At 38.1% G+C, this 25243-nt stretch overlaps 1 protein-coding gene across 6 annotated transcripts in view; it reads left to right on the forward strand.

Moving 5' to 3' along the window:
* Window positions 1–891: 891 nt before the first annotated feature.
* The window catches only part of LOC135427388 (mitochondrial basic amino acids transporter), a 28593-nt gene continuing 4241 nt past the window's right edge, over window positions 892–25243 (forward strand). The window contains exons 1-2 of one of the 6 annotated variants that reach the window (XM_064680926.1): window positions 892–910; window positions 15474–15578. In XM_064680926.1, the coding sequence (XP_064536996.1) occupies window positions 15545–15578 (34 nt within the window). In that variant the 5' untranslated portion in view covers window positions 892–910; window positions 15474–15544. Of the gene's footprint in view, window positions 911–1153; window positions 1348–1537; window positions 1648–9607; window positions 9757–12757; window positions 12888–15473; window positions 15579–20364; window positions 20468–25243 lie in introns of those variants that run through there. The other 5 variants (XM_064680899.1, XM_064680918.1, XM_064680891.1 and 2 more) reach the window with 5 other exon arrangements.

Genomic DNA, 25243 nt, shown 5'->3' on the forward strand with positions numbered 1-25243 from the left:
ATGGGTTCAGGGAATAATTACCGCACTGTCTAGGCGGATGGAAATCACCGAAAACTATGAACCACGTCTTAAATAAATTTTCCTAAGTATCTTATTAAATGAGCTTACTGCAGAAAAAAAATACGTATTAGATGAATTTTCACGTATATCTTTGAAAATAAGTTTCAAGTCTGTCTGCAGATATCATGAATTTGACCTAGAAACTGCACCCACCAAATATTCTACCCCCACTTATACCAAGATGGAATCGATTTTTGGCATAGTATAAAACACTCCTCGTACACTTTCATATTTGCGGGTAAAATGGCGGTACATAAGCTGACGTGAAGTGAAAATTTCATTTGTACGTTGATCAGCAACCAGTCAGTCAGTCAAGACACACAATTTTATATCTAGCTTTTATAGTTTTCGAGATCCACCCACTCGGCTAGATCAACGCAGCTCGTAATCCTGTTCAAGAATAACTCTACATTAGGACATTCCTGCTTCTGACTTTTTTATTTTTATAATAATTTGATACTGATATAATTTAGTTTTCGATTCATCGAATTTGGAATTTAAATAAATAACGAAACAAGTATAAAAGGTGTGTGATAATGCATTTTATTTGGCAAGGCAAATTATAGGCCCACACGGGTTAATAAATAAACCAAATCTAGTATGTGACCTTATGACACGTTGATTTTCTAATCAGGAACTAAGCTCATTTTGATGTCCATTCCAATACATATACATATTACTGATAGGAATTCAGTTGCCTCTCAATTTAGCAAAAATAAATACGGTACGGATTTTTTTTTTAATTTGTACGTTCATAAGTATAAGTACAAACTTTACAAATTAAAATAAAATTAAGTTTCGAAGACTTCAAATTATTAAATTTAACACCAAATTCTTAGGAATATCTGGCGTATGTATATAATACATATTTATCTACGTATAAATATGTGCGATCCACACAGAGTAGACGGATTGATCCCAAATACCGATATAATGTAAATGTATATAAAGGATAAGGAATATCTATTTTTCCTAATATATACAATATTGTATGTACATTAGTAAATCATATATATGTACATTAAATACAAAAATATTCATACATATATACGTATTTATACATGTATACGGACATATGTACATACATATATGCATAAGTGCGTGACAAGTTTTTTTGTGCAGAATCAATATTAACAACTTAGAACAATAACTGTCTACCTTTAAGTCCGAGGGGCCGGCTAGTGAATGAATTTTGATGCTAATCGAGCATATGACCCTGTAACATACATGTATGTATGTTACTAAATACCATTAAACCCTATTTGACTCATTTTCGATGGATTAAAGGTAAGCAAACTATGTCTCGAGAGTCCATATATGTCCATGCATACAAATAGTAAAGGGTATACTTTCCTTAGTTAGTTTTTTTTTTAAACTTTGGTGGGATCCGGTGAGATATCCAAAACGTTACATTTCAAAATGGATAACATGTGTATTTGCATGTATTTGTGAATATCTTCCAGGTGACACGGTCATCAAAAATATTACTAGAAAGATTCTTGACGCTGATCATGTAATATGTGGAGTCACGAACAAGTTAAAGATTTGTAAATGACAAGACCTGACTAAAAGTCAGTTTCCATTATGGTGCGTATTTCTATTATGTACGTGACAAAAGAAAAATAACTTATACGCTTTTCGCTATATTCGTGTTTATCATCTTCAAAGTTTATCAAAAAGGCATTATAAGTAGCTTCCTTCTATATAATTATGTACATGTATAAAGTCATATATGAACGCAGGCATGTCGGTTGCTGCTTCAACACACTTTAGGCTGCTAACCTGATATATGGTGTCCGATATTTATATTATATTTCCTAATTGCAAAAATAATTTTTGATAAATTTTAATTTTTATACCCTGAACACATAAAAAATGGGTAAGGAGGGTATAATGTATTTGTGAAAATGTATGTGAGAGGCAGAAGGAAGCATCTCCGACCCACTAAAGAAGATATATTCTTGATAAGCATCAAGAGCCGAGTCGATATAGCCATGTCCGCCTGTCTGTCCGCTTGTCTGTCCGCTCGTCCGTCCGTCCGTATGTATGAACGCAAGGATCTCAGAACTTATAAGAGCTAGAGACTTGAAATTTTGAACGTAGGTCCTTGTAGTGCAGTCCACGCAGAACAAGCACTAACCATACAATGCATAGACATGTCAAACAGCAGAATAATCGTATCCCGATAAATTGTCAACGAGGGAACCCCAAGGGTGCCTGCGGCCATTTTAGTGTGCCCAGATAGAGTAAACGAGCGACAAGGCGGTTCACCTGTTTTCATTGACTGTTCACACATTTGTGCCTTACGCGGCCGCTAGCCCACCGCAAGCATGACAAAAAAAAAACTAGGGCCGTGATCTACTTGTGCGCACATCCACACAACGCAAACATATGTATGTTTGTAGATCTCGGGGTTTTTTGACAAGCTATACAGGGAGAAAGAGATGCACACAAGCGCGCAAAGCTATGAGTGGGAGCGAGGCAAACTCTGCACATGCATACACTCATATGTTTTTGGTCTGTAAGGGTTGAAAAACTAACATACATATATAAAGAATGGCATTAGCCGCAGCGACATTGTGCGTTGAGCGAGACGCGGCTTCATACTGAAATTTCGGCTTTTTAGGCCGGGGCTCGGCTGCCACTCTCAGCAGTCTTACTCTATATGGGCACACTAAAATGGTCGCAGGCACCCTTTGCGTCCCCTCGTTGACGATTTATCGTGATAATATTATTCTGCTGTTTGACATGTCTATGCATTGAATGGTTAGTGGTGCAAGTTTTTTTCCAATAATCAATAATTTGTTTCGTTTCCAAGTAATAAAAAGCGATATCGAAATCATGTTTTTTGAGCAAATCTAGTACGTTATAAGAGCTGGAGTCACCAAAATTGACATGTAGCTTCTAGAATATTATATGTATATATATATATATATATAATATATATCAAGTAACTTTCATAATATAGCTATTGCCACCTCCCCGCTAACACCACATAGCTATAAATCAAGTAAATAAACCAATTTGTATTGCCCGCCAATTAAGGCCACACTTTGAATGCAGGTGGCTGTATTGAGAATATACAAATATTCTATAATACAATAAGATCTACTGTTGAAAATTTCATCAAGATCGGTTAAAAAAACAGAAATTATTAAAATTATTATTATATTGGCAGCGGCAGCTACCACAAACACATCAGCGCACTTATTGAATTCTATCAATAGCATTGCAACTGCGATTGTATTGCTTTCTGTGCTGCTATTTTAATACGTTTTTTCTCGTTACCCGACAGTTATTGGTATGGCTGTTGAGTAGAGGCGGTTGCGTGTAGTGCAGTATGTTACGGGTTCGAGTCCTATCGATGTAACTACTTTTTTTATATTTTTTTTACTGCTATAGAAGTAACGCGTAGCGTTATCTGCTTTTGGTGTTGATATAAGAGGGTTTAGGGTATCCAATAGTCGGAGCTCCCGACTTGTTAATTTTTTAAAATGGTCTGAAGCAATGAATCTCGATAAATATTTTTTTAAACTAGTTCTAAGATAATAAATCGATACAAAATATGTAAAAATAAAAACATTTTAATTAACATCTTAATCTAGAAAATATGCATTTTTCGTTTTGTCAGAACAATTTTTGAAATACTGCATGTTGTTTTTTATGGCAGAACATGTAGGTAATATACTTCACGTTCATAACAGTTTGAAATATGGCAAAAATGAAGGAAATATTGATATTATAATAGAATCAGGCTATAAGACAGCCGGCTGACTTGATCACACAAAAGATCACTTCTAACACCAACAGTTTGTGAAGTTCCTTATAACATAAATACTTACATATATTTGAAGTATACAAAAAATGGCTCACGTCAAAATCGCAAAAATAAAATTTTCTTTTGCCTCAAAAAAAGTCAAAAATGTACAATCTTGTAAAACTTGCATCGGATAGGCAGGCAATCAAGAGGCACACAAGCGCACAATAATAATTGCTTCCATATTCAAACTTATGTAAGTGTGCTTGCATGGCCGGCCCAAAAAGTTTCGATGGACACTTGCCCATGCTTAGGTACCCAGGTACCAAACATAACGAGCTAAAATGCAACAATTTCGCATCGACGTTATTTCGAAAGGTAAGAAATGCTACAAAAATTTAAGAAAAATTCAATTAAAAAAAAACACAGACACACTTGCCGCTACGCCCCACTCTATGAGTAATGCAAATGATTAAAAATAATACAGCGCCGGACCTCTGAATTCTTAACCGATCTCAGGATGGGTGACTTTTATAAGCGTACCTAGATTCTCCGGAGAATAATGTACGTCGGTATTTTGGCACCTTGTACCACCGTACCACCGTCAACTCGAAATCTATGAACCAAATAACATCCTCTTCCACTAAAGCAGTACCATAAATTTTACACTAGACCGGCCTGAAAATAATCTTGTATAATCAGTGTGCACCTGTACGAGAGCCTTAATGCCAAAATAGCTGTACTGTAATAGCTGCGATACATAGATTTAAAAAAATTGGTTTTGATATAAATTTGAATCGATTTTATGGGTTTGTTTTCGAATCATTTTAAACTAGGAGGTCAGGACAAAGGTGGTGCAGTAGATCAGCATTGTTCTCGTTAGTAACTTAGCTTGTAAGTTACTAATGCTTACAAGCTCGGTTCTTGGATATTAGATAGACTGAGTCCTATATTTGTATCAATATTACTATAGATGGTTGCGTCATTGATAATAATCATTCCTTCGTCGACCACAGTAACCGTGTCCAAATTACCCGGTTAAATGTTGCATTGCGCGGCAGTTGGGGACATCAGGTGTAGAGCACGAGCGATGAATCACATTCGATGACACCGAAGGCTTTTGTATCACATTCAGCGACAGATTTACCGTCTCCGAAATATAGAATTAACCTATTACGCTGAACTGGATGAACTTTAACCCTTATACAAACCAATTTGGGTTTGGCGAATTTAATAAAGATGTTTGGTCAGGTAACCAACACAGTCAACGCTGGTAGCTTTCTCTCTGTGCGCAGCAGCCAACAGCAGCATAACATAATCACATTTACAGCCTAAGAGCTAATAATGTTGGCACGCACATTGCACTAGGCTGAACTCCTCTTTCCCTAGCTCTCAGCACTTTGCATTCGTTCGGTGATCGGTTAGTTGCACTTCATTCTCTTTTTATATCATTGTTCGTTGATCTCCATTTAGGCACAACTAATTCGATTTGGCTGCCAAATAATAGTTATAAGCGCTAATAAATGCCCTGCGTGGTTAAATACAATTGGACTTGAAATTAACTTTTTTGCAAAGTGCTACGCCCCTCAACTAATGTGCAGGGCTTTTTGCCTGCAACTGCATACAGTTGTTTATTATGCATGATCGATGCAGCAAAACCACCGTTAATCGTTGTGCTCTGTAACTATTGTGTTGCAGTTTGGCTGTGTAAACCTTGTTGTGCGCTACACTTATAATGTTTGATGAAAGTGCAAGTACAAGTGGCTATGGCCTGGCGGTTGGAAACCAGACTGCTGTTTTTTAAATAAAAACAAAGAATTTAAGTGCTCGCCTCAATAAATTATCCTCTAAACTGGGTCCCAAATGACTTCGCGATGCTGATAACTACGAGCTGCATGATTGCACAAGCATGGCAACTGGATTGCAGTCAAACTTTAAAACAACTTATGATAGAATGCTGAATATGAATCATGCCAACATTGAAGAGGATTTTCAGCCAAAATTTGAGTCAACCATTAGACAGTTACGGGTGTCTCTTCAATGGAAATGTCAAACGCTAATTAGGCCGCCGGCTTTGAAGTGTTTGATAATCGTTTTAATAACAAGCTTCTTATTTTCCAGGCACACATCGCTGAGATTCTGGGCTTAAGAAAGGTGGTTAAGGGTGCGACAACACAACTATGTGAATTTTCGGATAAGGGAAACTCTCATTACGTGCGCTAAAATCGATGGGCAGTGTGGAACATATCGCCGTTGGACGTTATTCCATTCTATGAGAAGCTTACGGCCCTTACCGAGTGCTTACTTGTGCCAGAGGCTGGAAAAAACTTATCATGCTACGGCAATGTACGCGCCTAGCTCCCACTTGTGCCAGAACAACAGTACTAGAAGAAAATTTGTAGTTCCTACCAGTAGATCGTGTGCATGGTTATTTTGTGACGTCGCAGGCCATTCTGTTTACAATGCTCCTTCCTCGCAAATTTTCTCTGTGTTTAAATTGCTTGCAAAAGATCCATCAGCTGAAAGTCTGCGGATTCAATACTTGCAGACCCGAGCACACACAGCAAGCTTCTTCCTTATCCCGAAACATCTTAGCTGCAACTTCATCTTCATCCCACCACCGCCCAGCATCTCAAGCACGATGTTGTCCTACTTGCCACTGCAGTCAACAATGTAAAAAATCGCACTGATTGCTTGGTGCTCTGCCGTGCGCTGCTCGACTCGCAAATGCACATTATTTATCCGATGGTTTTTCGGTCAACATATTGTCCAGTCTCGAGTGTCGGAGTACTCCACGTGCATTCCGGCGTTGATTGCACCCTCCATCACCGTGAACCAGTCAAGCTTCACCTTTGATCCAGCATCATGAAACATTCAATAAAATATATAACTAGTTAAAATTGAATTCTTCAAATCATAGCCAGTCGACATGTTGATTGGAGTTAGTTTGATTTTCGATCTGCTATGCGTCGTGCAGATTACACTTTTTGCTGGACTGGTGATGGTAAATAAAACTCGCCTTGGTTGGGTTGCAACTAGGGCCAATCATCAATTGTGGAATGCTCTACCGAGACTAATTTCACAGCAAATAAGGAAGAGCGAAGCAGCTGTGGCAACTGGTTAGAGTACTGAGCTGATCTCGGGATCTGCTTCAGACCGCAACTGGAGTCATACCCAGAGCCGTAAAAAAATTTGCTTTGCTGCCAAATATAATGATGTCGATAGCCCTTGCCTTTCAATAGGGGAGAATGTTTGGTTCAGTAACAAAGACAGACAACACCGACCGTTCTGCCGACGTTTGTGCGCAGCAGCCAACAGCAGAATAGCATAATCACAATTATAGCCTAAGAGCTACAAATGTGTGCGCATATACTGCACTCTGCTGCCCACTCTCAACAAGTAAAAACAATAATTTTTCTTTTTGAAATGTTTTAACACTGGCTAATTCTAGGCTATCTGATACGCTAGCATTGGTGACATGTTCATTCTTTATTTCTTCAACATTTATGTCATCTAAAATGGTAGGGCTGATCAGGTTTATTTCCGATAAAGTTATGGCAAATATTAAACTCCTTAAACGTTTTATACCTATCAGGCTTTTCGCTTAAATTGTTTCATAACAAGTGCTCTGTGTCCACACTGTCTGCTTTCTGAATAAATAAGTTTATAAATAAGTTTGTAATATCGTTCAGCTTACCTTGCACGTTTGCATATATCTATTTGATCATTTACTGATTCAGGCTTTATCGTGGAAAAACGTCAAAGGCGGCCTTTTAGTCGGGGGACTCTGGGACGTCTCCTATGTCATGGTTGGAGGAGGTCCTTGAACGATCTTCTCTTGAGCCTCTTGACTACACAACTCCCAGCGAGGTCTTTTGCTACCCTGTTACAATGTAAGAAACTATTTTATGACCCAAAAAAACTTGTTATTGCATTTCCGAAGACCATTCTATACTGAATTGCTCAGCATATGCCACATTGACAGTGCATCAACGGTTTGTGTTCGACCCAGCGGCTTCTTTATGCATAAATTGCCTTCAGAAGGGACACACTGTTGCCAGATGTAAAGCGAAGAAATGCAGACTATGCAGTCGTTCTCATAACACACCGTTGCAGAGTATCTACTCTGCCGTTTTCAACACTCGAGCATTGACAGCACCCCTTGATTCTTCACTAAATCACCCGTCGACCTCAGCATGCTGTCAATGCGAAAGTGTCTGATTGTGTAATCGTTAGTGTCAAAACGAGAAGTAGTGGTTTTGTTTTGTCTAGAGCTTTAGTCGATTCTTGTTCACAATTAACTTTGTAACAGACGTGCTAGCACAACTATTGCAGCTTCGTAGAGAAGAGGCTAGTATTGTAATCATTTAGATCAGATCCTAATCAACTTGGCGCATCTTTCCAGGTTGCTAATCTGCAGTTTATGCTGCCTGAACGACGCTTATCTCGAGATAACGAGCTTAGGCGCATGTACCTGGAATTCATGGAAGAAAATCTTACATTAAAGATAATCAGATTCTAAAACAAAAGTTCTCCACACTATTTCATTCTGCATTAGTGTGTCTTAAGACCACAAAACGTCCTTTCGGACTTCGTCTCAAATTGCGTTGAATGACCTTCTTATGGTTCGATCGGGCATTCAAGAAGACTATATTCGACTCTGCTTCAATTAAGTATCCATTAATATACATTGACAGCTGACATCAAGAAGATGTATAGGCAGGTGGTGTATGAAGCAGATCGAGATTTACAGCTCGTAGTGTGGAGAAAGAACCTGTCGGAATCTTTGAGGTTTAGGCTTCAGGGTAAATACTGTATTTTACGGCACTACGCCTGCCCGGTGTTTGACATTACGGTGCTTAACAGCGAGTCGTCACACCCAGAAGCTGCTGACGTTATTAGGCACGACTTTGATGTAGAAGATTTAATGACTGGTGCTGAATTTGTAGAGATCCATCAGTCGATTAAGTCAGAAGTGCCGTGAATACTTCAAAGCGCAGATTTCGAACTAACCAAATGGTTTTCGAATTCCGAACGCTCCGCCCATTTTCTCTTTGTGGCGTCGATTATTGTGGCCCAAAAAGCACGACCGTTCGAATGCGTACAAAGCTTACGTATATGTTGTACATCGCTAATCTTATCTTGCCGGCCGTAGAGGACTTTTACAGACTATCCACTACGACAACACGACGAGCGTCGCTAGTTGTGAGAGTTGCGAGCTCGAATCGATGAAGAGAAGGACGTGTTTTGTATTTGCGTTCCTACCGCCAAGAGGTCCACACTTTGAGGGTCTGTTAGAAGCAGGTGTGGAGTCTGCAAAGCACCTACGCCTGCTGTTATCCGCCAAAGAGCTGCAGTCGACTCTAGTTGCATTGGAAGTTGTGCTCAATTCCTGCCCCTTGGGAGTGCTCAGCGAATACTCAAGCGACGGTGACTATTAGGGTGGCAGAAGTCAGCACGGCCAGTGGAAGAAAATTAAAAAGGGCGGTCCACAATTTGGGACGGCTGCCAGTTTAATGAAGCCCATAGGTGGTTCGTGGTAGCCTTGGTTGGAGTAGATCTGCACCTTCATCAACCATGACCGTGGCTGGTTTATTTATAGCTTTGTTAATTAATAAATTGAAAGGGTTGTGTTAAAGTGGTGGGACAGGGTAGCACGCGATTGCACAGATGGCCTAACCAAAACGCACGCGGACAACATCGCGTCGGAAATGCTAGTTTAAAATATTTTTGGATCTAGTGTATTATTTGATACTTTGGTAATTTTTTTTTGGATAAGTAAGCCAGTATGATAATGTTATGATTTTCTAAATATTGTTCAGAGTATCTGTGAAATTTATGAATATTTGGTGACTAATCTCGTACCTTCTTATGTTCTGGGTCAATAACTCTAATATTAACACAAAAATAGTGACGGACTGTATGCTGTGAAAATTAAGGTACGCTGTCATTTTATTTCCGGTTATTTATTGTAATTATATAAGAGAACTATGGAACTATTAAGTTCATAGGGACTAGTCGATCTAGCCATGCCCGTTAAAAAACAGATTTCCTACGAAGCTAACCTCAGTACACAACATGCACTCATAAGTATGTCATCACAAATTTGGGATAGGTCATGATCAGCGCTAGAAAACTAACAAAATTTATTTCATAACCAGCAAAAGGCAAAACAGTGAATAACAACACATTCAAATATGCTGTTTTGTATGTATATTCAAGCACATACAAACATAATTGCTTGCACGGCTCTCAAAGAGCCGAAGCTGAGGGTACATTCTATTTTTATACCCTGAACCCATTCCACATGTATAAGGTATAATGTGTTTGTGCAAATGTATTTTACAGGCAGAAGGAAGCAGCTCCGTCCCCATTACGTATATATTTTCTTGATCAGTATCGATAGCCAAGTCGATCTATCCATGCCCGTCTGTGTGTCCATTCGTCTGTCCGTATGTATGAACGCAAGGATCTCAGAAACTACAAGAGCTAGAGACAGGAAATTTTAGCTGTAGGTCCTCCTAGTGCCCGCGCAGATTGAATTTGTTTCCGATATTCTATAACTTGCACCGTTTTTAAGAAATCGATAAAAATTCATATCGAAATCCAGTTTTTGAGCAATTTCAGTGAATAATATAAGCTAGAGTCACCAAACTTGACATGTAGCTTCTAGAATATAATATATATATCATGTATCTTTCATTTTATACCTATCGCCTGTTGGAAGAAGAGGGTTTTGGGTATCCCCTAGTCGGGAGCTCCTGACAAGAACCTCTTACTTGTTATTACTGCTGAAGCAAACGAGCGCGTAGCGCGATCTTAATTTAGTGTTGGTAAAATAGGGTTCAGGATATTCCCTAGTCGGGAGTTTCCGACTAGAGCCTCTTACTTGATTTTTATACTCTGAACCCATTGAAAATGGGTAAAAAGTGTATAATGTACTTGTTCAAATGTATGTAACAGGCAGAAGGAAGCGTCTCCGACCCCATAAAGTATATATATTCTTGACCAGCATTAACAGCCGAGTCGATCTAGCCATGTCCGTCTGTCTGTCCGTCTGTCCGTCCGTCCGTCCGAATGTATGAACGCAAGGATCTCAGAACCTATAAGAGCTAGAGACTGGAAATTTTAGCTGTAGGTCCTCCTAATGCCCGCGCAGATCGAGTTTGTTTCCGATATTCGATAACTTTCCCCGTTTCCAAGTAATCGATAAAAATCGGTATTGAAATCCTGTTTTTGAGCAAATTGGGTAAATAATAAGAGCTAGAGTCACCAAACTTGATATGTTGCATTCAGAATAGTATATATATGTCAGTATTTTTCATTTTATACCTGTCGCCACCTCTCGGCTACCAGCACAAAGCTATAAATCAAGTAAATAAACCAATTTACATATACTGCTCACCAATATAATCCACAATTTAAATGCAATTGTGAGATTACACGAATATTTTAAAGTACAATAAGATCTACTGATGAAAATTATATCAGGATCGGGTAAGAAACACAAAAGTAAATGTGTTTTGGCAGGCCACGTGTTTGCGGCAGCTAGCGCAAATTGCAATAATTTCTGTATACATGTACACATATGGGGGACCGCACTACTTGCCGCCGCCCTACTCAACAGCCACAGCAATCCCTGAGTCTTACCTAGTGTGCACATTGTGCGTATTCTGTCAATGTAAACAAGAGGTTCTAGTCGGGAGCTCCCGACTAGGGGATACCCTGAACCCTCTTATTCCAACCCCAAATGCAGCTCGCGCCGGCGCGCTTGTTTGCTTTAGTAGTAATAAAGATAAATTAAAACAAGTAAGAGGTTCTAGTCGGGAGCTCCCGTTAGGGGATACCTAGTAATAAAGATAAATAAAAAAAAAAGTTCCCTTGGCATGGATCGAACTCGCAACTCACCGCATTACTTGCTGCCGCCTCTACTCAACAGCCACACCAGCCAACAAAAAAAACCAATTTAATTAGCAGCACAGAAAACAATACAATCGCAATTGCAATGCTGTTAATAGAATTCAATGCAGACGCGCATGAATGTGTGTGTGTACATGTATACAGACATTTTTACAATTTGCGGCTGCTGTCGCTAATAAGAGGAAAGCCAAAACACGTTTTCTTTAATATTTTCTGTTTCTTAATCGATCTTGATGAAATTTTCTACTATACATCTTATTGTGCTAAAGAATAATTGTGTATCCTCAAAAAGTAAATTGCATGTAAATTGTGGCTTTTATTAGTGGGCAGTTTAAATTGGTTTATTTACTTAATTTATAGCTATGCGGTAGTAGCGGGGAGGTGGTGATAGATGAAAAATGAAAGATACTTAATATATTTATACTATTCTAGAAGCTAAATGTCAAGTTTGGTGACCTTAGCTCTTATTATTTACCAAAATTGCTCAAAAAACAGGTTATCGATATCGATTTTTATCGATTACATGGAAACGGGGAAAATATTCGAATAACGGAAATGAACTCCATCTGCGCTGGCACTAGGAGGACCTACAGCTTAAATTTCAGTCAAAGTCTCTAGCTCTTATAGGTTCTGATATCCTTGCGTTCATATATACGGATGGACGGATGGACGGACAGACAGACAGACGGACATGGTTTGATCGACTCGGCTATTGATGCTGATCAAGAATATATACACTTTATGGGATCGGAGATGCTTCTTTCTGCCTGTTACAAACATATGCACAAAAACATTATACCATTTTTATCCATTTTCAATGGGTTTAGGGTATAAAAATGGATAAGGTTGTTTTAAAAGGGTGGGGCAGGGTAGCGTTTGCACAGATGTCCTAATCAAAACGCACGCGGTAAAAGTCCTGTCGGAAACGCTAGGCTGAATGTATTTTAATCAGGGGTATTTTCTGCTACTTTGGTAATTTATTTAGGAAAAGTAAGCCAGTATGATAATGTAATAATATTCTAATCATTTGTTTAAAATATCTTTCAATTTTTGAACATCTGGTATCTAATATCTTAAAGTCTTATGTCGGGGGTACGTAACTCCAATATTAAACGAAAAAAATAGTGGACTGTATGCTGTAAAAATTAAGGTACGCTGCCATTTAATTTTCGTAAATTTATTGTCCGTCCGTATGTATTAGCGCAAGGATCTTAGAACCTATAAGAGCTAGAGACTTGAAATTGGTCTGTTGGTCCTCCTATTGCCCGCGCAGATCGAGTTTGTTTCCGATATTCGATAACTTGCCCCGTTTCTAAGTAATCGATAAAAATCGATATCGGAATCCTGTTTTTTGAGAAATTTTGGTAAATAATAAGAGCTAAGGTCACCAAACTTGACATGTAGCTTCTAGAATATATAAATAAAGTATCTTTCATTTTATAGCTATCACCACCTCCCCGCTACTATCTCATAATTATAAATCAAGTAAAAACACCAATTTATGCTGCCCACCAATATAAACCACAATTTAAATGCAATTGACTTTTAGAGAAGACACATATATTCTAAAGCACAATAAAACGTAGATACTGTAAAAAAAATTTCATCAAGACCGGTTAAGAAACTCAGTTATTAAAGAAAACGTGTTTTGGCTTTCCTCGTATCAGCGGCAGCAAGCGCAAATTCCAAGAATTTCTGTATACATGTACACACACACATTCATGCGCGTCTGCTTTGAATTCTATCAGCCGCATTGTAATTGCGATTGTATTGTTTTCTGTGCTGCTAAGTAAATTCGTTTTTTTTTTTTGGCTGGTGTGGCTGTTGAGTAGAGGCGGCAGCAAGTAATGCGGTGAGTTGCGAGTTCGAACCCTGCCAAGGGAACTTTTTTTTTTATTTATCTTTATTACTAGGTATCCCCTAACGGGAGCTCCCGACTAGAACCTCTTACTTGTTTTAATTTATCTTTATTACTACTAAAGCAAACAAGCGCGCGGCGCGAGCTGCATTTGGGGTTGGAATAAGAGGGTTCAGGGTATCCCCTAGTCGGGAGCTCCCGACTAGAACCTCTTGTTTACATTGACAGAATACGCACAATGTGCACACTAGGTAAAAAAACTAGAAAACTACTGATAAAATTTTGGATGATCTAATTTTGTATTATGCGATATCTGAGTGGCGGAGCGTTCGTCCGTCCTGTCATTTATATTTGTTACACTATGTATTTATACACTTACTCGTCAGATACTCGTCTATTCTATAGACGGAGCGTAGAGATAATTCACTCTAATACCCGAGAAACTATTCTTTGGTTTACGTGAAGTATGTCTTCGTCACGCCGAAGATTTAATACCCTTGTGAAGCTCGTAATTGCGTAGATTTATTAAAACATCTTCGAGAACAGAATATTTTGCCATCAACAACTCATTTTCTAACGATTCTTCCTAAAGTGCTGTATAATATAGTAGTTTGATATTGAAAAGATTTAGCTCATATGTAAGCATCATAGTCAAACTAATAAATTCCGGGCTTGGTCATGATTTTTAGATTAAAAAAAAAGTTTTGTACACAAGAACCTACTTTTCGAATGACCGTTCCTATGGCAGCTTTATGGTAAGCTGATGCTAATAAGAAGGAATTGTTCAGTTGTAATTTTCTTTAAAATTAACTTTTGATGTTGTGAGCTCTGTAGGATAGGAGATAACGGAGGTTTGCTTGCCTCTCTCTTCTGTGCCATTACCTTACGTTCATGGGTTTTGTGAAGCCGTGGTATTGTTTTTAAACCGTTGTAGAGTTTATTATAATTTGGTCATATGTCAAATGTGTAACGCATCAAAGAATATATTTTTCAATTAAATATACCCTTGACCAGTAACAACAAATTAGTCCGTCTGTATGTTTCTATGTAAACTAGTCTTTCTTTTTTAAAACTTTCGCAGATCATATTTATGTCGGAATTGGCGGATCTGACCACCATGTCATACAGCTGCTGTAGAAATGATCGGTCCAAGGTTATGTTTTTGTATGAAAAAACTGCTTATATATCACCTTATATTAACCATATTCTGCATTTTTATATGCAGTAGTAAGGAATAATCGTGCGGTGATTAGCATCTCTATGATCTTTATATATGGAGCAATTATGATCACACTTCCATATCACATAGCTCTTTAGAAAGAATAAGATATTTCCGAAAAACAAAGCTGTTACAACCTTTCTTATTCCTCACATATTTAACAAGTGTATTTTATCCTATATGTCACAAAGATAGAACGATAGAACGACTAATTTCGAAAATATAATTTGCTTCGAAATTAATATAAAAGTCCATGCTTTTAAATCCAAATCTTTCTAATTAATTAATATTGAGAGATATCTCTATAGACTAATCAATACTACTACTGTTTACCTCGAAACCACTTTCTATTGTGAACATATTGAATATGAGTAAAGTTGGTATAATAGTTTTGTGCAAATGTATATAGAACGAGTCATCTCCGACCCCATATATGTATACTATTGCCTAGGAAAACCATCTAGAAACGTAGCTTCTCTTATAGTCTAAGGCATTAAAATCATCAATAATTTGCGCTATTTCCATAACTGGCAGATTTTACAAGCTAGTGACGCCAAGCTTAGTTTAGTATTTGTCCTAGTCGGGCACTCCCGAGTAGATCATTTTTTCTTACAAATCTGTATATTTAATCAATAAAATTTATAAAAAATTCGTTACAGCTCCTATTATCAAACGACCTCCCACAGTAAAGGAGAAAATTGCAAAAACTTGTGGCTGCTGACAAATAAAAATGATTGTGGATTTTATTGCTGGGCTCTTTGGAGGTAATATATCTGTTTTTACGTTAACCTAATTAATATTTAAAAACAGAAAAATCAATAAATAAAAAAGGGTATAATGCATTTGTGCAAATTAAAGTATATATATTCTTGATCAACGTCAACAGCCGAGTCGATCTAGCCATGTTCGTCTGTCTGTCCGTCCATCCGTCTGTCAGTATGTATGAACGTGTCGATCTCAGAACCTTTAAGAGCTAGACTTTTGCAATTAAACGTGTTTCTTCCTAGTGCCAGCGCAGTACGAGTTTGTTTCGTTAACCTATACCTTTTTTTGTTTTCAAATAATATGTAAAAATCGAGATTTTAGATTTTAAGAGGAAGAGTCACAATATTTGTTATGTGCTTAAGCAAAGAAGCTCGTACCGCAAACTGCATTTGGTGTTGATGTAGATGGGGGCTTATAATAAAGAATCTTGCTATATTTAGCCGTAAGTTTTATTATTATCACTATACCCGCCTGCTTTTATACAAATACACCTTTCATTGCTTTCCTAAGTTCATTTGAGTAGTTTTCGAATTTGGTAGGTACAATAAAATGTTGTCTTATAATCAATAAATTTGATCTGAATTTTAGTATGTGCTAATTTGTGTTTAGGGATCATCCTCTGTCTGGTCAAGCGGCTCAGGTGACTATAGTAGGGTGGGCAACAGATGTCGTATTGACACTAGCGCAGCATTAAACAAGAACAGCTTCTGACCCTATATTGACCGAGTCCCATTTTTTTTATTCAGTTTACCTCTCCCTGAGCTATAATTTTAATACAATCAAGCCTGTCGCCTTACAAGCCCTCAAATTTTTGCATTATTAGGCATATAAGTTAAATAAAGAGATTATTTTATTTACAAAAATATATATTCTTTTATTTAACGATCCGAAGATATTTACCTTTAAGTTTGATTACAAGTTTTAGACTAAATAATAGTTGAAGAGTTGGCCCTTTATAATTAATTTGTTGTCAGCGGCAGCGTCGACGTACGCAGTGGAAGAGCGCCAGCGCGTGGCGTGGTTTGCAGATTATTTAAGGTTTGGTTCTTGATGAAAGTGTCGCAGCCGCATTGTCAGCCTTCCAGCCGTTCCTATTAAATCTGAAAGTTTGATTTTCGATCTTGAGGCACAAGTGCAAACCTTGCGGTAGGTCAGTTAGTTCTTTCGTACCCAGAAGCCGTGGGAGGTCGCCTCTAGGGCCTCGAATAAAAGTATCCAAAGCTTTAACTAGGTAAAGCTTTGACATCGGCTCTTCTAATTCTCGCAGTAATCCAATTTTGTTAATTATTAATAATTAATTAACTATAGTTTATAAACTACTTGTTGGAATTCGTCTACTGACTGGTTGTTAGTCTGTGTGATTGTTGTCATTTGATATTCAAGAATGGAGGTAGGGCCGAAAATTAGCGAATGCATTTCACCACGTTCGGTTTAACTCAGCTAGGTTCACTGGATGTTCTGGGCAAATTTCACGATCTGGTACATTAAGGAAATTTTGGTTTGGGTTATTGATTTTTCTAACTATGCTTGGTACTTGTTCGTTGATAGCTTGTGTAACAACACCAGCAATGAGTGCTATCAGTTATTCTCGGTTCTCCACATTGCTTCGATGCTGGAATTCTAGTTATCTATGCATCCGTCTTTGATGTGTTTTGTACTTGTTTTCCTACTTTAAGTACGGGTGGTCTGATAAGATTGTTAGGGTTTGCCATTAGCAATGTTATTCCAAAGTTATTATATACTGAACCCATTAAAAATGGGTGAAAGGGTATAATGTATTTTTGCAAATGTATGTAACAGGCAGAAGGAAGCATCTCCGACCCCATAAAGTATATATATTCTTGATCAGCATCTGTAACCGAGTCAATTTAGCCACGTCCGTCTGTCTCTCCGTCCGTCCGTATGTATGAACGCAAAGATCTCAGAACCTATAAGAGCTAGAGACTTGAAATTTTTTTAATTTTAGATGTAGGTCCTTCTACTGCCCGCGCAGATCGAGATTGTTTCCAATATTCGATAACTTGCCCCGTTTCCAACTAATCGAAAACATCGATATCGAAATCCCCTTTTTGAGAAATTTTGGTAAATAATATGAGCTAGAGTCACCAAACTTGACTTGTAGCTTCTAGATTATTATATATATATTCAGTATCTATTATTTTATACCTATCATCACCTCACGCTACCACCACAAAGCTATAAATCAAATTAATAATCCAACTTGAATGGCCAATTTAAATAAGATGTACAATAAGATGTACTGTCGAAAGTTTCATTAAGATCGGTAAAGAAACACAAAGTTTATGTGCGCACGTGTTTATCGACTCGGCCATTGATGCTGATCAAGAATATATATACTTTATGGGGTGGGAGATGCTTCCTTCTGCCTGTTACATACATTTGCACAAATACAATATACCCTGTTTACCCATTTTTAATGGGTATCTTTCATTTAATACCTATCGCCACCTCCCCGATACCACCGCAATGCTATAAGTCAAGTTAATAAATCAACTTGTATTGCCCACCAATTTAATCCACAATTTTATTGCAATTGACTTTTTGAGAATAGACGAATATTCCTTAGCACGTTAAGGACTGCTGTTGAAAATTTCATCAAGATTGGTTCATAAAAACAAAAAGTTATTAAAAGAAAACATGTTTTTGCTATATGCATGTACACATACATTCACACACGTCTTTATTGAATTCTATCAACAGCATTGCAATTGCGATTGTATTGTATTCTGTGTATGTGCTATGTGTACGTGCTGTTATTATTATTCGTTTTTTTCTGAATGGAGATGGACTGTTGGTTTGCCTGTTGAGTAGGGGTGGTGAAGGGAAGTGTGGTCTGTCGCGTGGTGGAGTCCTATTGAGGTACCTTTTTTTTATACCCTGAACACATAAAAAATTGTTAAAAGCCATTACGTAGCAGTAAATCATATACATTTCAACTACCCACCAACCTAAACTAAATTTTTGAAGCAATTGTCTTCGATGAGTTGCTAATGTTTATTAGCTACTGTTTTGAAACTTTAGCCAAGAAATAAAGTCAATTTAGGCTTTTCACAACAACACATTATAATTCAGTTTTATTTATCGAATTTATATAAATTGTAAGATTATTTGGCTGTGGCTCAGAAGATATGCATTTTTATAGCAGCATTTTTATGTGACAAGTGCAGGAGAGGCTTGCCAACCTTGTTTACAACGAACAGCTGTTTCACTAAACTAAGATTACAACCTCTTCTAATGTTTACATGAATAATTGATTATGCTGATTTGATGCGGTTGCTGTAGAATCCAACATACTCTCCCCGTTGGAAGCCTGACTTTCAACAGAATCCTTAAGGAGCAGCAGACACAGCTTGTTTACGGCTCTTCGGATGATTCCAGCCGTGGTCTTCAGATCAGCGATGGAGCTGGACTATTTCACAGCTCCGATTGGGCTATGACGTCGGGAACTGCGCCTCTAGAAAGAATGTCAGCTGGATTTCTGTCCGTCGGAACATATCGCCACTCCATAGTGGCGGTGAGTTCTTGTATGGCAGCCACACGATTTGCCACGACAAGATTAAATTCGAAGGGCTCATCTCTTATTCAGGATAGGACTACGGACGAATCGCACCAGCAATAAAACCGGCTGACAAAAATGCCTGTGCGCTTGACTTCATCATCAGATTAGCCAACAGCTTCGCTCCACATAATTCCAGTTTTGGGACGGTCAATGTTTTTAGCGGTGCTACTCGAGACTTGGAGCAAAGGATGCGACTTGTGGTTAGAAAACTTTTGGCCACCACGTAGATGCAGGCTCCATAGTCCTCCACACTGGCATCGCGAAATCCATGTTTTTCAACATCAGCTCCTTCGAAGAGCGCCACTCTAGGAAACGACACATGCCGAATGTTGCGAAAACTGCTGCATAGCTCCCTCCAAGTCGTATCACGAGCAATCGGCAAGCTTTCATCCCAAGATAATTTGTCCTTACAAAGCCGTTGAGGAAAGATATTTGCTTTGCTTATGACTGGTCCCAAAGTCCAAGCGGATCATAAAACTGGGCAACAATAGACAGAACTGAGCGTCTGCAGGCATTAACAGTAGAATCTAGAACATAAAGTGAAAATAGCAACTGGTCGATCGCTGGATCCCATACAAGACCAAGGACCTTGGTGACATCGCTTCCATCATCGAACTTCAAGTACTGTTCCCTATCTTCATAAACTATTCCATCGAGGACTTCTTGGTGACTGGAACACCACTTTCGAAGCTTGAAGTTTCCACGAGACAATATCCCGATCGTCTGACGAATTTTCTCTCTGGCTTCAGCACCTGAGTTGGCTCCGGAAATGAAATCGCTAACGTAAAACTCCTGCTTGATGGCATCCGATCCAATTGGAAATGAATCACGTTCATTTATGGCCAACTGATGCATTGCGCGCACGGGCTGAATTGATGCTGATTTGAATATGGTTGTTGTACTGTCTTCCATCAAGACGCAATGATGTGGGAGGAAGTATTTGCAACAGCGACTTAACTCTGGACTAACTCGCAGCATGTGATTCAGATCCAGAAATTCTTTGATGTATGCCGAGTACTGCTCCATCAGATGCGAATGCCGACCCAATTTTCCCTCAAGACTGAGAAATCGACGATAAGCCTGGCCTTATGGCCTCTCTCCTAGCAGCTCTGCACTCCGCTTCAAAGGCAATCGCACTGAGTATTCGCCAGATGGTAAGCGGGAGAAGTTTTTGGCAAAGTGCTGCTCACATCGCATCGCATCCAGCATCGCTGTCAGGAATGAGGCCAGCAGCCAAAAACGAGGTACTGCGTAGTCTCTCAAAACCCCCGTTCACGACCCAGCCAAGGCGAGTCTTCAGCAGAAGAGGTAATCCTGGCAAAAGCATAATTTGCCCAACAGACAAAAGCTTGTAGAAGAGGCTCGCTCTAATCAATAGATCGAACCGCTCGGTATTTATGCTCCTCATATATATGCAAAATCCTATTAAGATCGGACTACTATATTATATAGCTGCCATAGGAACGATCGATCGAAAATTAAGTTAATGTATGGAAAATTTTTTTGTTTATCAAGATATCTTGACCAAACTCGGCATTTATTAGTTTTACAATGCTCCCTCCGTTTAAACCAAATCTAATTTACAGCGGACTACTATATTATATAGCTGCCATAGGAACGATCAGTCGAAAATTAAGTTGTTGTATCGAAAATTTTTTTGTTTTTCAAGATAGCTTAACCATTCACGGCATTTCCTGTACTTCTTAGATACGGGCAAAGCACTATGAGCATTATGAAAAGGTTGGATCCGCAAGGTTATTCAATCGCCCTTCTTTCTCGTTTTTTTTTATAAATCTTTATTGTATTGAAAAAAAAAATATCATTAATTTTTATTACAACAGAGTTAGCTTAGGTGATATTTCGCCAAGCCTGGTTGAGTCCTCAAGCTTTATCGTAGACAAACGTCTAAGGCGGCTTTTTTGAATAAGGCTGCATCATCACGTAGGTAGTCGGGGGACTCTGGGGCGTCTCGGTTGTCGTCAGAACACCATTGCTGACTAGCTGAAGAACGGTAAGCACAGAAAACGAGACGAATTATGCAGCTGCTTATGTACTAGCGTATGTATGTAAGCTGAGCCGAATGACCGCACAAAAGGGAGAACGCGTAAGTCAACTAGCGGCGTCTTGGTATATCCGAAATTTGGGAGTTGGCGTTTGTAATTGCCTTTACGATAATTTTGTTGCACTTGAATAATGGCGTTTTTAATTTGGAAATAGATTAATTTGCTTATATGCACTGCAATGTTAAATCTCGCCGGGGCAAATGTTGAGTGGCTAATGTTTTTTAGCAATTCCTTTGAAACTTTAGCCAAGAAATAAAGTCAATTTAGGCTTTTCACAACAACACATTATAATTCAGTTTTATTTATCGACTTTATATAAATTGTAAGATTATTTGGCTGTGGTTCAGAAAATCTTCTTCGCTAGGGCAAATTACAAGAATTTCTGTATACACACACATTCATACGCGCCTTTATTGAATTCTATCAACAGCATGGCAATTGCGATTGTATTGTTTTCTGTGCTGCTATTTTAATTGCTTTTTTCTAAGACTCAATTATTGCTGTGGAGTAGAGACGGCGGCAAGTAGTACGGTCTGTTGCGAGTTCGAACCCTACGGAGGAAAAATGCGAGCTGCATTTGGTGATGGAAGAAGAGGGTTCTGGGTATCCCCTAGTCGGGAGCTCCCAACTAGAGCCTCTCACATGTTTTAAATATTTTTCTTAATTCGTTGCGGCGAAGTATCAATAAGGAAAAGAAAAATATAAGAATAACCTGAGCAAGAAGAAAGATAGCTCAGCCAGCAATGCAAACTGTTTGTTTTTTTTTTCTTGTGCATATATAATTTTTGTCTTTATAGTAATTCCTTTTATCGTCGAAAGGGCTTTTGAAAATAGCTGATACGTTAGTGGCATAATTTCATTGCTTGCAGAAGTAAATACTGTCTTTAATTTAGAGAAGATAATACTTATTTTTAGAAAAAACCCAAAGGAGATCAAAAATGCTTAAAAGCAGCATGCATTTTAAAACATTTTTATGACGCAGACTACTTTCTTATAAGCTGTTACTTTCCTTTTCGTGTTGTTATAATATGCTCATTGTAAGACTGTACTTGCGAATGGTTTTCCTTAACCGCTTTTCTAATTTCGTTTAAGCTTTCTTTCCTAGCTGCTTCATTTATTTCTTCCAGCTTTTTGATCATTGTGCCTAAACTCTTACTAACACGTTCAACCTGTTAATCTGCCTATGGAAATCCTATAGCTATTTTTATGTGCTTTATGATCAAATCTGAAAAAAACTACTCGAAGTCCATAGACGTGAAAAAACTGCCCTGTCAGAAACTATGCATTCTGGCCCACTGTTTGCCCTAAAACAAATACAACAATTATAAAAGCAACCTCTTGTGTTTGTAAATCTGGTAGTGTACAACCTGACAGACTTGGTTAACCCGTTGATTACCACAAACATGAGTTTGTTTGTTCTTCCCGTCCATAATAATCTATATGCATTGATTCAAAAGGCTTATCTTCTTTGGGTATATTTGGTAAAAATCTTTCAGCTAATCTTTCAATAGCTCTTTGAAATTGTATCCATCATCTTGTCTCTGCCTGAACTGCCCAAACTCATTATGATACTTGTTCAAAACATGGTTTTTCATATCCTCTAGCACGCAAAACTGTAACCCACCATCATTTGTTTTCCTATAAGCAACCCCGTTTCTCATTTCAAACCGCCTGTGATCATTTTTTTCGAAGTTTTTATCTTTTGCTTGGCAAATGATAAAATTGTCCTAAATTTTCCTTGTAAGTAAATTCGAAATCTTCGAAGAATATAAATGATTGCCAACGTTTCCAGTTCTATCTCACTCAGCTTCAGACGTTGGTTTAGAAAAAGATAATACCGGATGCAACTTTCCATTCTTTCTTTTTATTAGCACCGCGCCAAAGCCAAGAGCACTATCATTACAATGTAACTCAATCTCATATTTATAATTAGAAATTGTTAATACTGGTGCTAGAATTAGTTTTATTTCAAGACTGACGAAGTATTCCAATTCTTTTACATTAAATTCGACCTTTATGTATTTCTTTAGGAGATCATACAATGGCTTAGCCCTTGTTGAAAATTTTTTAATGAATCGCTCTAAATACGAACACAAACCTAAAAATGTACTGTATGCGTTTTGCCTGGTACCGATAAATTTTATATCGATTCTAATCCCTTGTCATCTACTCTCATGTCTTCCCTTCTTAAAAGAAATCCCAAATATATTATACTTGTTTTCATTAGTCCAAAATATGAATTAAAAACTGAATTAAACGGATTTTACTGGGTATACAAAATTTTTTACGAATGAAATCGCGCTGCCGGAGTCTATGAGGCATTCTGTTATCTCTATATATAAAACTGTTTGTCCTGACTGACTGACTGACTGATTGGTGATCAACGCACAGCCCAAACCGTAAGAACTAGGAAGCTGAAATTTTCACTGTAGTTACCTTATGTGATGTAGGTGCACGTTAAGACGGGGTTTCGGGAAATTCCACCCGCAAGTGTGGAAAAATCGCGAAAAACGTTTGTATGTAACTTTTTTGTTTACCATCCGATCGGCCTCAAATTTATTTTCAAAGGTCTTTGTTCAAATTCATTTGAGGGGTGTTTCCCACTTTTTGGAAAATGCATGCCTCCTTCGTGGAAATGGGGCTCAAAAATTTGGTGGGTGACGTTTCGCCCTCAAATTCATTTCCAAGTATCTATATGAAAATTCATTTGAGACGTGTTTTTCACTTTTCGCAGAATTCAAACTTCTTCGGGGGGAATGCGATTCAAAGATTTTTTGGGCAAAGTTTTAAGTTGTGTCCGATTTGCTTCAAACTAATTTTCAAAGCTCTAAATAAGAACTTAATGAACACGTATTTCAGCGATTTGGGAAATTCCACCCGCAACAGTGGTAAATTGGCGGAAAACGGTTGTTTGAAAGTTTTTTGTTTACCATCCGATCGGCCTCAAACTTATTTTCAAAGATAATTGTTCAATTTTATTTGAGGAGTGTTTCACACTTTTCGAATAATCCGTTCCTCCTTGGTGGAAATGGAGGTCAAAGATTTGGTGGGTGACGTTTCGCGCTCAAATTCATTTCCAAAGATCTATAAGAAAAATCATTTGAGACGTGTTTCACACTTTTCGCAGAATCCAAACTTTCTCGGGTGGAATGCGACTCAAAGATTTTTTGGGCGAAGTTTTAAGTTGTGTCCGATTTGCTTCAAGCTTATTTTCAAAGCTCTCCATAAGAACTAAATGAATACGTATTTCAGCGATTTGGAAAATTCCACCCGCAACAGTGGTAAATTGGCGGAAAACGGTTGTATGAAAGTTTTTTGTTTACCATCCGATCGGCCTCAAACTCATTTTCAAAGATCTATGTTCAAATTCATTTGAGGGGTGCATCACACTTTTTGAAAAATCCATCCGTCCTTGGTGCAAATGGGGGTCGAAGATTTGGTGGATGACGTTTTGTGTTCAAATTTATTTCCAAAGATCTATAAGAAAAATCATTTGAGACGTGTTTCACATTTTTCGAAAAAACCTAACCTCCTTCGGTGTAAAATGCATTTCAAAGTTTTTTTTGGTAAATTTTAAGTTTGTTTGATTCCCGTCCGATCAGTTTCAAAATCATTTTCAAAGCTTTTAGAAAACTTTGATTTTATAACATACGTGCCACGGGCAAGGCCGGGTTATACCCGCTAGTAGTAAATAGTTTAATATTACGACAAATATATTTTTAAACATCTTACGCAGCTGTTGTAGTTTTGCCGCATGCGAAATAAGATCCAGGAAATCTCTTTAGTTAGTTGCAGTTTCGACAACGTAGGTCATTGTTGGCCAGTGGCGTTGTTGATGTCCACCTCTCTTGCTTTGGCAAAACTATGTTGACAAACGCCTGTTACATCTGCTCAGGATTAGCGAAGCGTTGTATCCGGGCTTGGTCGCGCAACGTCTCGTACGGTACTCCCTCGAAAATTTGCTCTAAAAACTTGTCAAAGTCGACATTGATGGTCTGGTCAGCATTATCTTATCTTCAAA

Source organism: Drosophila montana, unplaced genomic scaffold, assembly GCF_035044405.1.
Source record: "Drosophila montana isolate Dmon_TW-CO22-7 unplaced genomic scaffold, ASM3504440v1 contig_1334_1, whole genome shotgun sequence".
NCBI lineage: Eukaryota > Metazoa > Arthropoda > Insecta > Diptera > Drosophilidae > Drosophila > Drosophila montana.